Here is a 16,791-nt window from a genome sequence, read left to right on the forward strand (position 1 = left end):
ATTTCAGAGTCTAAGGAGGCAGGTAGCTCTGAATGAACTACTGGATACATGTCAGCTATTTTTATGACTCCTCTGTTTTGCACTGTCATTTGTCATCGGGTGCCATTTCATTTTTCCTTCCAGGCTCTTTCTGCCTTCAGTAAGCTGACTATTATGACAAAGGTTGTGTACTGCCTTGATATATCAAGGCCTTCTCTTTTGCCTCTGCCGTTTGGGGAGAGGCTGTAGCTCAATGGTAGAGCATCTGCTTGAAATTCAACCCCAACAACAATGTAGGTTTCAATGTGGCAAATGAAGTCCAGTTAGGGGGAGGTATTTGTGACGTTCTTGCATTGTTCAGGGGGTTGGACTAGATTCTACAGGGCCTGTAAGACCGAACTCTTCCAGATGGCTTTCAGGTAATATCTCGATGTCTCTGGCAAGAGTGATCCGTCTGCCTGTAGACCCTTTGCAATAAGAATATTTTGAGATCAACAGGTCACACGTGTCAGACTTGGAACGTCAAAGTAAAAACAGACCATCATTTGTAGCAAAGTTAATCGGGAGGGATGGTGGCTCAGTGGTAGAGCATCTGCTTGGGAAGCAGAAGGTCCCAGGTTCAATCCCTGGCATCTCCAACTAAAAAGGGTCCAGGCAAATAGGTGTGAAAATCCTCAGCTTGAGACCCTGGAGAGCCGCTGCCAGTCTGAGAAGACAATACTGACTTCGATGGACCAAGGGTCTGATTCAGTATAAGGCAGCTTCATATGTTCATATGTTCATTTATTTGAGAACTCGTGGTCTGGGGTAGAAACAAGTTGAGATTGATAGTTGACAGCGAGACATACCATTTTAACCTCTAACATCAAAAGCTAAACAATAAAACCATTCTCACACTTTTGGGAGGCAATTGCCGGTTCCCATACCTTCTTATCTCTTTCCCAAGGAAGGAACCCTGCTGGTTACCTTGGGGTTAGCTATCTTCAAAGGCTTGCTACATTTGTTAGTACTATGCAAGGAATTCCCATGGGAGTTAGTGGCTGTTACAAAGGCGTTTGAAATGCAAACTTTTATTCTCAGTGTTAGTGGCACCATTCAAGATGGAGTTAGTTAGGGCAAGGGAACCTGGAAAGTTACAGCACATTTAAACAGTCAAGTTACAATGTCTGACAACACGGCCACTATTATTGTCATTGTAGTCTACTGAATACGATGCCTGTTTTATAGTGTGGTATGTGATTTTATTGATGTAACTATTTTGTGGTATTTATTGTTGAGCTTTTAATTGTTGGAAGCCACTTTGAGCTGTTTCAGGAGGAGGAGGATATAAATGTACATAAAGAAATAACCCTGGAGGCTGGAGGTTCCTTCCAGCTCTATGATTCTATCATTTTAAAATTGGTAAGTGTAGGGTGATGAAGAAGAAGATGATATTGGATTTATATCCCTCCCTCCACTCCGAAGAGTCTCAGAGCGGCTCACAATCTCCTTTCCCTTCCTCCCCCACAACAGACACCCTGTGAGGTAGATGAAGATATTGGATTTATATCCCACCCTCCACTCCAAAGAGTCTCAGAGCGGCTCACAATCTCCTTGACCTTCCTCCCCCACAACAGACACCCTGTGAGGTGGGTGGGGCTGGAGAGGGCTCTCACAGCAGCTGCCCTTTCAAGGACAACCTCTGCCAGAGCTATGGCTGACCCAAGGCCATGCTAGCAGGTGCACGTGGAGGAGTGGGGAATCAAACCCGGTTCTCCCAGATAAGAGTCCGCACACTTAACCACTACACCAAACTGGCTCTCCACTGGGACAAAAAAAATCCCATTGGGACAAAAAAATCCCAACTTCAGGTCTAGGCTGATGGGATCTGAACTTGCTGAAACTGAGAGGGGAAAAGATCTTGGGGTTGTAGTGGATAACTCAGTGAAACTGTCAACCCCGTTGCTGTGGCAGTGAAAAAAACAAAAACTCTATGTTAGGGATTATAGATTAAGAATAAAAATTGTAATTTTGTAATGCCCCTGTATAGGTCTATGCTGCCGCCTCATTTAGAATCACAGAATCACCTGGGATTCAATAGAAAGATTCAGTAGAATCAGAATAGTCGAATAATTACTTGAAAAGACATTATACTTTAAGCAAATACATTGGGCTATATCCTACCAGCTTTCCCACTTAATATTGCCTATCCTCAGCACAGAGCCAGTTCTATGTGGCTTCATCTGTATGGATTCCATGATCCTCACTGTAACCTTTTTTGGACGTTAAGAATGACCACTTCTCCCTTGTCTGCTGGTGGAAAGGGCCATCAAGTCACAGCTGACCTACGGTGATCCCTCAAGGGTTTTTCAAGGCCAGAGATGTTCAGAGGTGGTTTCCCATTGCCTGCTTCTGTGCCATGACCCTGGACTTCCTTGGTGGTCTCCCATCCAGTACTATCCAGAGCCAACCCTGCTGAGGTTTGCGGTTTTAAAAAGTTTTGTTAGTTTCAGAAAAAAATAGGGGTAGGGCATAGAGGGAATAGAGAGCACAATACATATTAACCTTATTCTGCATAAAGATACTTTCAAAGAGTACAACCTTACATCTGCAATACTTTCTTTACATAAATTGTCCCTTATTATTATCTCTAAGCTAAACATCACCAACATTTTAATATTTTATATTATAAATCTTTTGGTTAAGATATCTATTAGTTTTGACAATTCCAGTAAAGGCAATTTTGTAATATAAAATGCAGGGGAAAAAGGAGAAATAAGTTCACACCAGAGAATCTTAAGAGTCTTGAATGTCTAACCAGGCATAGCATTTCATCCAGTATTCTCTTGCTTCTTCCTTAGATCTCCCAGCCATCAACTGGGATAAAAAGTCCAGCTCTGCTGTTTCCAGAATTTTTCCCACCAAGTCCATTTTCGTGGGAATTTCCTGAGATATCCATCTCTGCGCCAAGAGAATCCTGGCTGTTGTGTTGAAATGTATGTGTGTGTGTGTGTGTATGTACACACACACATATATATTGGCCACTGTGTAACACAGAGTGTTGGACTGGATGGGCCATTGGCCTGATCCAACATGGCTTCTCTTATGTTCTTCTGTGACACAGAGTGTTGGACTGGATGGGCCATTGGCCTGATCCAACATGGCTTCTCTTATGTTCTTCTGTGACACAGAGTGTTGGACTGGAGGGGCCACTGGCCTGATCCAACAGGGCTTCTCTTATGTTCTTATGTGACACAGAGTGTTGGACTGGATGGGCCATTGGCCTGATCCAACAGGGCTTCTCTTATGTTCTTATGTGACACAGAGTGTTGGACTGGATGGGCCATTGGCCTGATCCAACAGGGCTTCTCTTATGTTCTTATGTGACACAGAGAGTTGGACTGGATGGGCCATTGGCCTGATCCAACAGGGCTTCTCTTATGTTCTTATGTGACACAGAGTGTTGGACTGGAGGGGCCATTGGCCTGATCCAACATGGCTTCTCTTATCTTCTTATGTGACACAGAGTATTGGACTGGATGGGCCATTGGCCTGATCCAACATGGCTTCTCTTATGTTCTTATGTGACACAGAGTGTTGGACTGGATGGGCCATTGGCCTGATCCAACATGGCTTCTCTTATCTTCTTATGTGACACAGAGTGTTGGACTGGATGGGCCATTGGCCTGATCCAACAGGGCTTCTCTTATGTTCTTATGTGACACAGAGAGTTGGACAGGATGGGCCATTGGCCTGATCCAACAGGGCTTCTCTTATGTTCTTCTGTGACACAGAGTGTTGGACTGGATGAGCCATTGGCCTGATCCAACATGGCTTCTCTTATGTTCTTATGAAATGTGCCAACAAATGTCTCATTTCTTTGGAATAATCCTCAGGAAATATATTCAATAAAAATAGTTCTGGTTTGAATTGAATCTGTGTCATCATAATCTTCTGCAGTATTTTGTGCACCATTTTCCAATAGCCCTTCACCGTCTCTCATGCCCACTTAGCTTCTGAGGTTTGATGAGATACAGCCTGCCTGGCCCTTCTTTCCCAATGAAGAAGCTGGTGGGGGCAGCAAAGCGACAGTGGATTGTAGGGCACTGTCTGTATGCAAAGCTGTATGGTTTTATTTAGATGGACAATGAACCTACTATCAGCCCACTCCTGCTTTCTCATATGCATTCATTTTTAAGTGCATCAAATGTATATCACGCTCTGTCCACAAGACTGGTAAAATATCAGCTATCAGGTTTGTTTTAGGCCAGCAGACATTTAAAAAGTAGCAGAGGAGAGGCTTAAAAAAACAACAACAAGCCTGGCCAAGCCAGCCATGTCCAGGTTGTCGACATCCAGGTGTGTCCTTAAGTTCTCTTGGAGTTACAACTGATCTCCCAAACTACAGAGATCAGTTCCCCTGGAGGAAATGACAACTTCAGAGGGTGGACTCTGAGCATCACATCCTAGATAATCTCTTTGTCCTACCCAAACTGTGTCCTTTTCAGGCACTGAGCTCACAAGCCAGAGTTGCCATTACTAGCCAACTTGAATGTTCACCCAGACTGTGAATCTTTCATCTGAATCTCTGGAACTCTATCATCTGGAACACCTTTTGATGGTGAGTTTTAAAAATTTAATAAGCAGAGGGTCACTGGAAATCAATTATATATTTATAGGCTAGTTGTTAAAAATACTATTCTATGCTTGTTTACTCAGAAGTTTCGTCAAGTGCTGTTGGATTTACTTCCAAGTAAATATGAAGGCACTAGAAAAGGTTCTTAAGTATAAGGATGTGTTACTGGTGACCAACATAATCCATATCATAGTATTCTCCACTACTGTGTATGTGTATGAAAGCCGGACAATGAAGAAGGTTGGTAGGAAGAAAGTAGATTCATCTGAAAGGTGGTGTTGGGGGAGAGTTTTACAGATACCACAGACCACCAAGACAAATCAGTGGGTTCTAGATCAAATCAAGTTTGACCTCTCCCTAGAAGCTAAAATGACCAAACTGAGATGATTGTTGTCTCATAATGTGACTAAAGCACAAGGATTGCTGGGAAAGACAATAATGCCGGGGAATGTTGAAGGAAAAGAGTGTGACCCAGCAGGTGATGGAGTGACTCAGTCAAGGAAGCCCCAAGGGCCCTCCGTTTTCAGGAGCTGAGCGAAGCTGCTAACAACTAGACATTTCAGAGGTCCTTGATTTATAGGGTTGCCATAACGCTGAATGGATGGCACTTAACATTCACAAATATAAACCTCACAAATAAAATTAAATACTCATAAGCAATTCTTCATCTTGCACCTAAAAGAGTTTTGTAAACAAACAAAACAAAAAACAACAGAGGCAAACCAGGAATCCATTAATGAAGGTAGATCTGAGTCCAGTACCACTTTAGCAAGACCAACAAGGTTTTCAGGACAACATCTGAGTCCAGTGGCACCTTTAAGACCAACAAAGCTGTATTCAAGGTGTGAGCTTTCATGGGTATGCACACTTCTTCATATAACATTAAAATGGAAGTTACCAGTCCATACATATAGATTGACTCTCTGATAGAGGTTGAACAAATTAGCATACAATGTAATGAAGAGGCTGAACAAATGCAAGAACCAAACAGGACTAACAAGCAAATCTAACACTTTGCTCAGGGGTGTCAAACTCATTTGTTATGAGGGCTGGATCTGACATAAATGAGACCTTGTTGGGCCGGGCCATGTTGGGTTGGGGCATGTGTATACCTGTTTCAGTTTAGGTAGCAGAGATATAAACTTTATAAAGAACACAGATAAATACAATTAAAGATTTTTTTAAAAAAAACTTAAAACAAGCTTAAAACACTACCCAGATCTAGGGAACTGGGCAAAGGAAGCTCTGGCTCTTTCCTGCCTTCTCCAGGAGACCAGGAAGGGGAGAAGCCTCAGCCAATAGAAGGAAGAGGGGCTTGGCTCAGTAACTCTGCTGTGCAATTGTGATAGTTTGGGAAAGCAAGCTCTTCCTCCTCCCCTTCCTTCCCAAGGGAGGAGCCTCAGCCGATGGAGAAAATAGAGGTTCTGCTCTGTAGCTCCTGTGTGACTGAGCAAGCCTTGTAAAACAAGCTGTTACACAGAAGGAAGCAAGAGAGAGGGAGAAGGAAGCCAGTTGCTCGGGGACTGATATGAGCCCTCCGGGGGCCTGATTTGGCCCCTGGGCCAGATGTTTGACATGCCTGTTTACTGTTTTCAGGATTTTCAGGGCATGAGCTTTCCAGAGACAAAGCTCCCTTCGTCAGAAATGAATGACGTGCATTTAAGCAAACCAGGAATGCATCTTGCCCTCCTCCCCCTCCCTCTGAGCAGCCAGGGTAGTCTGCTTCCTTCCCCTCAATCTAGAGGGAGCTGCCTGGGAACTTTTCTTTCGCACCCCGGAACCATAGAGTCGTGGGACGGGGGCTGCGGCGGAGCAGCTGAACGGCGGACTCTTTAGCGACCAGCGGGGGAGGTTGAGCTCGTTGCTAGGGAGTCCGCCCTCCAAAGGGGCTCGGGTGAGCCGCTTCCGGCCCTTGCCTGTTCCCTTCCCCGCCGCCTCCTGCTGCTTTCGGTTCCACCCGGCGGGGCTCAGCGGCCGGCGGGCGAGGTTCGGGGGATGCTGCTGAACCGCCGCGGGGCGGAGAAGGCGGCGGTGCGGCGGCTTCTGCGGGCCGGAGGGGCGGCCAGGTCAGCCTGGTGGGCGGGGCCGGCAGAGGCGAAGTGGAGCCTCCAGGCTCAGGGGCAGTGCAGCAGGGAGACCTCCGGGCCGGCACTTCCGCTGCCTGCGGGCTCGGGCGGCCTGGGTGCAAATCCCGAGCTGCGTCGCTGAGCAAAGGGCAGCCCAGACCCCGTGCGGGGTTGAGCACGTGGAGACGCCTTCTGCGGGGACGGTCTGGCCGCTTCCCGCTGTCTGGGGCAGAGGATCTTTCGGGTCACCTGAGCCTTCGGCTGGAGAGGCCAGAAACCGGACGTGGGACTTTCTGTATGGAACATCAGTGTTCTGTCATAAGGAAAAGGAAAGGTCCCCTGTGCAGGCACCAGTCCTTTCTGACTCTGGGGTGACGTTGCTTTTACAACGTTTTCACGGCAGACTTTTTTACGGGGTAGTTTGCCATTGCATTCCCCAGTCATCTATGCTTTCCCCCCAGCAAGCTGGGGCTCATTTGACCGACCTCGGAAGGATGGAAGGCTGAGTCAACCTTGGGCTGGCTACCTGAATCCAGCTTTCACTGGGATCGAACTCAGGTCGTGAGCAGAGCTTAGGACTGCAGTACTGCAGCTTTAACACTCTGTGCCGCGGGGCTCTTTCACCTAATGGAAGGAAAGGAAAGGTCCCCTGTGCAAGCACCAGTCATTTCCAACTCTGGGGTGACGTTGCTTTCACAACGTTTTCACAGCAGACTTTTTACGGGGTGGTTTGCCATTGCCTTCCCCAGTCCTCTACTCTTCCCCCCCCCCACCCCCCAGCAAGCTGGGGGGAAAAGGAAAGGTCCCCTGTGCAAGCACCAGTCATTTCCGACTCTGGGGTGACGTTGCTTTCACAACGTTTTCCCGGCAGACTTTTTACAGGGTGGTTTGCCATTGACTTCCCCAGTCTTTTACACTTTACCCCCAGCAAGCTGGAGGGGAAAGGAAAGGTCCCCTGTCCAAGCACCAGTCGATTCCGACTCTGGGGTGACGTTGCTTTCACGTTTTCTTGGCAGACTTTACGGGGTGGTTTGCCCTTGCCTTCCCCAGTCTTTTACACCTTCCCCCCAGCAAGCTGGGTACTCATTTGACCGACCTCAGAAGGATGGAAGGCTGAGTCAACCTTGGACCAGCTACCTGAATCCAGCTTCTGTCGGAATCCAACAGAGGTCGTGAGCAGAGAGTTCAGACTGTAGTACTGCAGTACCTCTGCTTTACCACTCTGCACCACGAGGTTCTGTTGTAAACCCTTCCTTAAAGAAAGTTGCTAGGGATGCCAGCCTGCAGGTTGGACCTGGGGATCCCCCGGAATTACAGCTCCTCCCCAGGCTACAGGGATCCGTTCCCCTGGAGAAAATGGAAGCTTGGGAGGGTGGGCTGTATGACACTGAACCACACTGAGATTCTTGTCCACCCCCAAATCACCCCAAATCTCTAACCTGGAGTTGACAGCTCTAACCCTGGGAAGGACCTGGGAACCCCTACCCTATACTGAGTCAGAACTTCGGTCAGGACAGGATTGTGTACTCTGACTAGTAGGGGCTTTCTGGGTTCTTAAGAAGTCTTTCTCAGTGCTTAAAACACTGAACCTTTTAACTGGTGCTCTTAATGCAAAATAGATGCCCTGTGAGGAGGACAGGGACTAAGAGTCCACTCTTAGAAGCAGCCATTTTCTCCAGGGGAACTGATTTCTGTTACCTGGAGATCTGCAGGCTCCCTCCTGTGGAGTAAAAGATTGGTGTGTTTGTATAACATTTACTTGTGTTTATTCTCCCCCCCCCCCTTTTCTTAGATCCAAAGTAATGAAGAACTGGGGTGTGATTGGCGGGATTGCAGCTGCTCTTGCTGCGAGTATTTATGTCTTGTGGGGTCCCATCACGGAGAGGAAAAAGCGCAGAAAAGGTGAGGGAGCTGGGGAGAGGTATGGGTTTGGACTGCTCTTCCTCCTGACCCCAAGCAGAGGGGGTGGAGGAAGGGGCTTCGATTTATATCTCTGCCCTGTCCTCCCTAAGGTAGTGTTTATTAAACACTAGTCGTATTTTTGTCCCACTTTCTTAGTCAGAATTGGGAAGAAGAAGCCAGAAATAAAGAAGGGACATTATAATTCATTGTTGGTATTCGGTGAAGAGGAGATTCTCCTGGGGGGCACTGGGGCCTAACTGCTTTCTGCCTTCTCCTCAGTGGCAGTCCATGCAGAAAGCCAGGAACACAGTTCTGGCTGGCTTGGTGTCAGGGGGTGTGGCCTAGTATGTAAATGAGTTCCTGATGGGCCTTTTTTTCTGAAAAAAAGCCATGTGGAACAATGGTGACATCAGGGAGTGTGGCCTAAGATGCAAATGAGTTCCTGCTGGGCTTTGTCTACAAAAAAACCTTGTAGCTGAATTGTGCTTGATATCTTTCTTGTAGGGCTAGCGCCAGGCTTGCTTAACCTGGGCAACACATGTTTCATGAACTCTTTGCTCCAAAGCTTGTCTGCGTGTCCATCTTTGATCAACTGGTTGGAAGAGTTCACAGTTCACACTGAGGCCAACCAGCCTGCATCCTCTGGGAACCAAAGTTTATCCCTTACATTACTCCAGCTCCTGAAAGGTAACATTCCTTTAATAATATTTGCAGAGGTTGGGTTGCATGAAGCATAAGCCAAGTCACTTTTCCAAAGTCTCTCTTGAGTCTTGATTCCCATTTCTTGGAGTTATCACTTGGGAAATGTATTATTGAAATCAGTTTCTGTGTGGGGTCTGTCACATCTGCCCTACCCAGTCCGAGACGCAGATACAGGGGTCAAATAAGAATAACTGTGCAGACTAGAAACATAATCAGTATGAAAAATTCAGACAAAACAGTTGTACCACAGAAGCTAATAAAGCTAGTGACTTTGCACAAAACTATTGGAAGAGCTAAGAGCCAGTTTGGTGTAGTGGTTAAGCGTGTGGACTCTTATCTGGGAGAACCGGGTTTGATTCCCCACTCCTCCACTTGCACCTGCTGGAATGGCCTTGGGTCAGCCAGAGCTCTCTTATATGGGAGAACCGGGTTTGATTCCCCACTCCTCCACTTGCACCCGCTGGAATGGCCTTGGGTCAGCCATAGCTCTGGCAGACGTCCTTGAAAGGGCAGCTGCTGTGAGAGCCCTCTCAGCCCCACCCACCTCACAGGGTGTCTGTTGTGGGGGAGGAAGGTAAAGGAGTTTGTGAGCCGCTCTGAGACTCTTTGGAGTGGAGGGCGGGATATAAATCCAATATCATCTTCTTCTTCTTCTAAGAGAGGCCACATGGAAAAAGGACATCAAAGGTTAGGTTCTAGCAGGGAGAGCCAAGTGGAGAAGAAGAAATCATACTATACCTGTCTTGAAAAGAAGGGTCCGAATATTTGTGGTGATGGGACGGCCCCAAAGGGTCACCTTTTGTTGCCTTTCTTGTGTGCCTGGATTTACCTTGGTGCCAGTGGGGAAGAGTTGCTATTGGTCTATATTGGCATAAAGTAAGGATCATCCCCAAGACTTTGAAACCTTACTGCCACTGGTGGACTCTGGGCTGTGTTGTGATTGCTGTGCGTTTGAATCTAGGATGTGATGGGTGCAAACTCAGGACTTGGGCTATGATAGCATAACGTAACCAACATATAGGAAAAAGGGCAGTAGAATGTGCATGGAAAATGTGCCTAAAATAGATGTTGACACAGATTTGCTGATAATATCTGGGAATGACCAAATGGACTTTCCTGAGTTGATCCCTTGTACTACCCAGAATTGCATTCGCAAAGGAAATTTCAATAGCTTTCATTAGTTATGCTGTGTAGTCTGGGTCATATTTTATGGTCGAGAAGATGTGAGGAGTTCTGAAGGTTCAAAAGGGGATTGGCTCCATGCCTCTTGGTATATCTGGGATGCTGAGGCTGTGCCCATGCGGAGAGTGCCTTGTGTCAGTTCTTCTCTTTAATCAAGAAGATTTCCTTTAATTTGAAAGGAGATCCATTTTCCTTCACATCTAGCATCCTGTGGCCAAATGTTCTCAGGGTACTTTGTTCAGTTTGGTGTAGTGGTTAAGTGTGCGTACTCTTATCTGGATTTGATTCCCCACTCCTCCACTTGCACCTGCTGGAATGGCCTTGGGTCAGCCATAGCTCTGGCAGAGGTTGTCCTTGAAAGGGCAGCTTCCGGGAGAGCCCTCTCAGCCCCACCCACCTCACAGAGTGTCTGTTGTTGGGGAGGAAGGTAAAGGAGTTTGTGAGCCGCTCTGAGACTCTTCGGAGTGGAGGGCAGGATATAAATCCAATATCTTCTTCTTCTTCTTTCATTTTAAAGCCAGGAGATTTTGCCTTGCCTGATGCATCTGGTTTGTGTAAGTCAAACAGTCTTTGTGGTGCACATGTAACTTGTCTTAATGAGAGTCAGTAGACTACTGTAACATCAGAAATCCATTCCAGAATCGCTCTTTCAAAAGAATATGTCCATAGGATCAGTAGGTTAGCAAATGTGCCAGAATCTTCATGCAGTACTACATGGAGTGATGTGAAAGCAAAACATGAACAAATATATATGACACAAAAAATCATGCAGCTTTCTTTGTCATGTGGGTGTTTGTTATAAAGGTGGTTTGAGTGAAAGGCTTCCTAGTAGAACCTAAAGCCAAGGTCCTATCCTCTGGGTATTCTTTTCAAGCATTTTTTGAAAGATTAGTGCTCCCTATTGTAGGTAATAGAATAAGGAGCAGCTGTTCTGTGGGTGAGAATATTTGTGAGTGATAATACTCTATTCTACATAGCTACAGCTATGGCGAACCTGGGCAGTATAATAAAAAGTAGAGACATCACCCTGCCAACAAAAGTCCGTGTAGTCAAAGTGATGGTATTCCCAATAGTAATGTATGGCTGTGAGAGCTGGACCATAAGGAAGGCCTAGCGCAGAAGAATAGATGCTTTTGAGATGTGGTGCTGGAGAAGACTCTTGAGAGTCCCTTGGACTGCAAAAAGATCCAGTCAGTCAGTCCTAAGGGAAATCAACCCAGACTGTTTCCTGGAAGGTCATATGCTGAAGCTGAAGCTCAAATCCTTTGGCCACCCAATGAGAAGGGAGCACTCACTGGAGAAGCCCCTGATGCTGGGAAAGACAGAAGGCAAAAGAAGAAGGGGACGGCAAAAGATGAGATGGCTGGACAGCGTTAATGATGTAATTAACACGAATTTGAGCAGACTTTGGAGGATGGTGGAAGACAGGAGGGCCTGGCGTGACTTTGTCCATGGGGTCACAAAGAGTGAACAACAACAAACTCTATTCTACCAGTAGATGTTGCTATAGTGCCATTTGCTGTTCTTGGTGTTTGGAAGCTTTTGCATTAACCCTTGTACATCAAGGGGCCTCAGAGAGCACTATAGTGACACCTTCTTGCAGAATAAAAGCTGGGGACTCATTTTACTAACCTCGGAAGGATGGAAGGCTGAGTGAACCTTGAGCCAGCTACCTGAACCCAGTTTCCGCTGGGATCGAACTCAGGTCGTGGGCAGAGGGCTGTGACTGCAGTACTGCAGCTTTACCGCTCTGCGCCACGGGGCTCTCTTCTGGCAGAATAGAACATAACATTCAATCAGTTTTTGACTGATCAACTACGGAAGGAAGTTCCCAGTACATGCTGGTAAGCCTTGGAAAGTACTTGCAGGTACTTGACCTGCATACGTTTTCATCATTGTATTGACTCACTTTGTGTAATCTGCCGAGCCCAAGTGAGAAAGATGAAGCATAAATGATGTAAACACAAATAAGCCCGCCAGTATCTGTAGTAGCAAAGGCTTTTCCATGTTCTTGGATAGCCTCCATGGCACCCAAATAACCTGAAGGCGATCGAAACTGGAGGAACAGCTCACGATTAGGGAGTGAACACACCTCTAATAATTTGTGGCCTTTACTCCTTCTGTGTTTGATGCTTTCAGCTCTCTCCTGCCAAGAGGCCGCAGAAGAGGACATCCTGGATGCAAGCTGCCTGCTAGAGGTCCTGAGAACATACCGGTGGCAGATCTCCTCTTTCGAAGAGCAGGTAGGTGCTGAGCTAGAAGGAGACATCATCGTATGCTGCGCAGTGCTTTAAAAATGTACTGATAGATGCACTGTCTGTGGCATTTGTCGGACACAAACTGTCGTGGGAGAAGCAGAAGCAACACCCCCCCCCAAAAATTTTTTTTTCACTTTCTTAAATCTTTGAAGGCGTATTTATTTTATTATTTCAATTTATATACCACTCCTCTTCCACAAAGCGGGGCTTAGAGCAGCTCACGACAATATTATTAAAATAGAGATAATAAACATAGTTAAAACAGTATAAAATACGGCATATAAGAAACAAACCATTTACAGCTGATAGCGTTGGATCCAGTATTAAGCCTCCAAAAACAGACTCAGCTGGGAAAGTCCTGATGGAAAAGCTCCCTGTGGGGAGGTCCTACAGGGCCCATGTCTCATCTGAGAGGGCATTCCACCAAGGCAGGGCTCCAAGGGGACACCCTTGCCCCGGTGGACACCAAGCGGGCAGCCCAAGCACCTGGCACCATCCAAAGCCTACTGGCCTCATAGTTTTCAGACCTGTTGAAGATCTTGGGCTGTATCACCAGAAGTATAGTGTGAAGTGATGGTATCATTCTACTCTGCTCTAATCTGGTTAGACCTCACCTGGAGTATTGTGTTCAGTTTTGGGCACCCCAATTTAAGAAGGATATAGATAAGAAGATTTGTGGATGCTCTCTCCCCTCATTGGTGGATCTGTATAATATGGGATGTAAAAGGAAGATACAAATGATCTTAAAGGACCCTTCACATCCGGGCCACTTGCTATTTGAGATCTTACTGTCGGGCAGACGATACAGAGTGTTGAAGGCTAAGGCAAATAGATTTAAGGGCAGCTTCTATCCAAGTGCTGTGGTTAGGCTAAATGCAGGGCTATAAATGGTTATTTGTTTTAGATGTAGGCTAATGTAAGGTCATGAATGGTTATTTGTTTTAGATGTATTTAAATTGTTTATGTATATGTCTTTTCTTTAGTGTTGATGTGTTGGTATGTTTGTGTAAGAGCACCTCATTTCGTTGCTCTCATTTTCCTTTTTTGAGAACAATGACAATAAATTTATCTATCTATCTATAAGCTGGAATGTGTCCATTAGAGGGCAACCAAGATGGTGAGGGGTCTGGAGACCAAGTTCTACGAGGAGGAAAGGTTGAAGGAGCTATGTTTAGCCTGGAGAGGAGATGACTAAGAGGGGATATGAGCTCCATTTTCAAGTACTTGAAGGGCTGTCATCTGGATGATGGTGAAGAGTTGTTTTCTGTGGCCCCTGAAGGTCAGACCAGAACCAACAGGTTGAAATTCAGTCAAAAGAGTTTCCAACTAAACATCAGGAAGAACTTCCTATCAGTTAGAGGGGTTCCTCAGTGGAACAGTCTTCCTTGGGAAGTGGTGGGCTCTCCCTCTTTGGAGGCTTTTAAACAGAGGCTAGACGGCCACCTGACAGCAACGCTGATTCTGAACTTCAGCAGATCAGCAGGAAGGAGAGAAGGAGTGCTTAGTTCTTGTGGCCCCTTCTAACAAGCCCAGGGAAATGCTGGTGGCCACTTTGGAGTCAGGCAGCCATTTTTCTCCAGGCCAGTTTGGCCCCAGGGATCCTGGAGGTTTTTGACATCTCTTGGGCACGGAGCAGGAGTCACTGGGTGTCTGTGGGGAGGTGGTGGTGAATTTCCTGTACTGTGCGGGACTAGATGACTCTATGATTCTAAAATTGTGGTCTTGAAGGTGCCACAGAACGGCTGCTGGCTGCACCTTACCTTCAGCCGCACAGCAGAAATCCTTGTGCTGCAGTGACAGCTGCTGACACAATTTGCCCAGCCAATCAGATCTGCAATGGACAATAGCCTTACCTTGCCCTGCCCACTTTCTAAAGACACTTGGTGGGCACCAAGTGGGGAAGGCATCAGCAGGCACCACAGCGCCTGTGTGGGGGACCCCTCTCATGAGGACTAGTAACATTTTTTGAAAAAGAAAACTTAGTTCTTTGAATTCTGAAAACTTCCTATAAGCCACATATGTGCATGGCTTATAGGAAGTGTTCAGAATACGTATATACATTACAGGCCCCAAGGGACCTCTTTTCCCAGATTCCTGGACTCACCCTGGCCGCTTCTCCCTGCAGGATGCTCATGAGCTCTTCCACGTCCTCACCTCATCCCTGGAAGATGAACGAGATCGCCAGCCCCGAGTCACGAACCTGTTTGACATGCACTCACTGGAGGTGAGGGTTTGAGAAGCAGCAGAAGGTGGGCGAGGGCGCTGGGAGCCGCAGAAGGGCAAACTGGTGCAGATACCCAGGGGAGCATGGAGGTAGACCTGTCCCCAAAGGGTGTTGGGTTCCCTCCTCTGACTGAGGACAGGACCTTCCTATCATGAGCTGGGGCTGAGTCAGGCAAAGTCCAGGGGCAGTCCAAGGTCGGCAACTCGTGAGCAAGGAGGGTCCAAGGCGCCAAAACAGAATCGTAATCCAGGTATCACAGGTCAGAGGTTCAGAAGCCGAAGTCAGGGGGTCCAGAGGTCCAAGCCAAAGTCAGGAATCCAAAAGCCAAAGTCAAGAGCCGGAGTGGATGCTAGGATGTCAGGTATGTGACTAGTTGCTTCCACAAAGCCTCCTCCCAAAGCCCACAGCTATATAGCCCTCTGCTGCCTGTTGCTCATTTGGGCTAATTGCTGTCTCAGAGCAGCAGCCAGGATCCTGCCGAAACTTAAGCATCCTCACACTTAGAAGGGCCAGAATCCTTTCACCACTCAGGGCTCAGGGAGCGTCTTGCTTGTGAGCGTGCCGCCCTCCTCCGATCCCTGAGGTCCTGACGAAGGCGGTCACGCACACGAGCCACCCGAGAGGGTGAGGTAGGGGGGCTTGGATCTTCTTCAGCAGGAGGCAGGGGCACTGGTGCAGGTGGCAGGGGCACAGTTCCTTCTGCAGGCTCTGCAGGCTCGGTTTCTTCTGCAGGGTCCCCAGCACCCATGACACTATCCCCCCCCTCAGGGCCCCCCTCCGTCGAGGGGCCTGGGAGGTCGGGGTGGTCGCTGTGGAATCGTTGCACCAAGTCCGGGGCATGAAGATTGTCCACAGGTTCCCAGGACCGGTCTTCTGGGCCGTATCCCTCCCAGTCCACAAGGTACTGGAGGCCTCCACGATGGTACCGGGAGTCCAGAATCTGGCGCACCTCATATTCTTCCTCGTCATCCACCAACACCGGTGGTGGCGGCGGTGGGGAAGGAGGCCGAGCTGGGTCAGGGGGTGCAGCTGGAACAAGGAGGGAGCGATGGAACACAGGGTGAATGCGGAGGTGGGGTGGCAACTGGAGCCTGAAGGCGACGGGGTTTATTTGTTCTACGACGGGGTAGGGTCCAATGAACCGTGCATTCAGCTTGTGAGACCGACCAGGCCGGCGCAGGTAGCGAGTTGAGAGCCACACCTGATCCCCCGGCTGCACTGGAGGGCCTTCTTGCCTCTTTCGGTCTGCAGCCCGTTTATATGCCTCCTTGGCCTGCTGTAGCTGCTCTCGGAGCAAGTCTTGGCTGGCGCGGAGTTCTTGCAGGTAGGCATCGACGGCGGGGACATTCGTGGGTGGTAGGATTGCCGGGAAGAACCGAGGGTGGTACCCGTAGGTTGCAGCAAACGGGGTCATTTGGGTGGATGAATGGACCGCGTTGTTGTATGCAAACTCCGCTAGGGGCAATAGAGTGGTCCAGTCATCCTGCTGGTAACAGGTGTAACAGCGGAGATATTGCTCTAGCGTGGCATTGGTGCGCTCTGTCTGGCCATCTGTCTGTGGGTGGTAGGCTGAGGACAGGTGCACTCGAGTACCCAGGCTGGAATGGAGGGCTTGCCAGAACCGAGAGGAGAACTGAGGGCCCCGATCGGAGATCAGATGGGCTGGGAGTCCGTGCAGACGAAAGATGTGTTGCAGGTAAAGCTGGGCCGTCTCCTGAGCTGTGGGAAGTTTCGGGCACGGAACAAAGTGGGCCATCTTGGTAAATAGGTCGACGACCACCCAGATACAAGTCTGACCCTTGGAGCGCGGAAGTTCCGTGATGAAGTCCATCGAGATGGTCTCCCAGGGTCCTGAAGATGTTG

At 47.9% G+C, this 16,791-nt stretch overlaps 1 protein-coding gene across 1 annotated transcript in view; it reads left to right on the top strand.

The window, feature by feature from the left end:
• Positions 1–6,575: 6,575 nt before the first annotated feature.
• Positions 6,576–16,791, top strand: part of USP30 (ubiquitin specific peptidase 30) — a 31,320-nt gene continuing 21,104 nt past the window's right edge. The window contains exons 1-5 of the mRNA XM_060250396.1: positions 6,576–6,660; positions 8,453–8,562; positions 9,067–9,249; positions 12,586–12,689; positions 14,830–14,928. Of these exons, the coding sequence (XP_060106379.1) occupies positions 6,590–6,660; positions 8,453–8,562; positions 9,067–9,249; positions 12,586–12,689; positions 14,830–14,928 (567 nt within the window). The 5' untranslated portion in view covers positions 6,576–6,589. The remainder of the gene's footprint in view (positions 6,661–8,452; positions 8,563–9,066; positions 9,250–12,585; positions 12,690–14,829; positions 14,929–16,791) is intronic.

Source organism: Heteronotia binoei, chromosome 11 (assembly GCF_032191835.1).
Source record: "Heteronotia binoei isolate CCM8104 ecotype False Entrance Well chromosome 11, APGP_CSIRO_Hbin_v1, whole genome shotgun sequence".
Classification (NCBI taxonomy): Eukaryota; Metazoa; Chordata; class Lepidosauria; order Squamata; family Gekkonidae; genus Heteronotia; species Heteronotia binoei.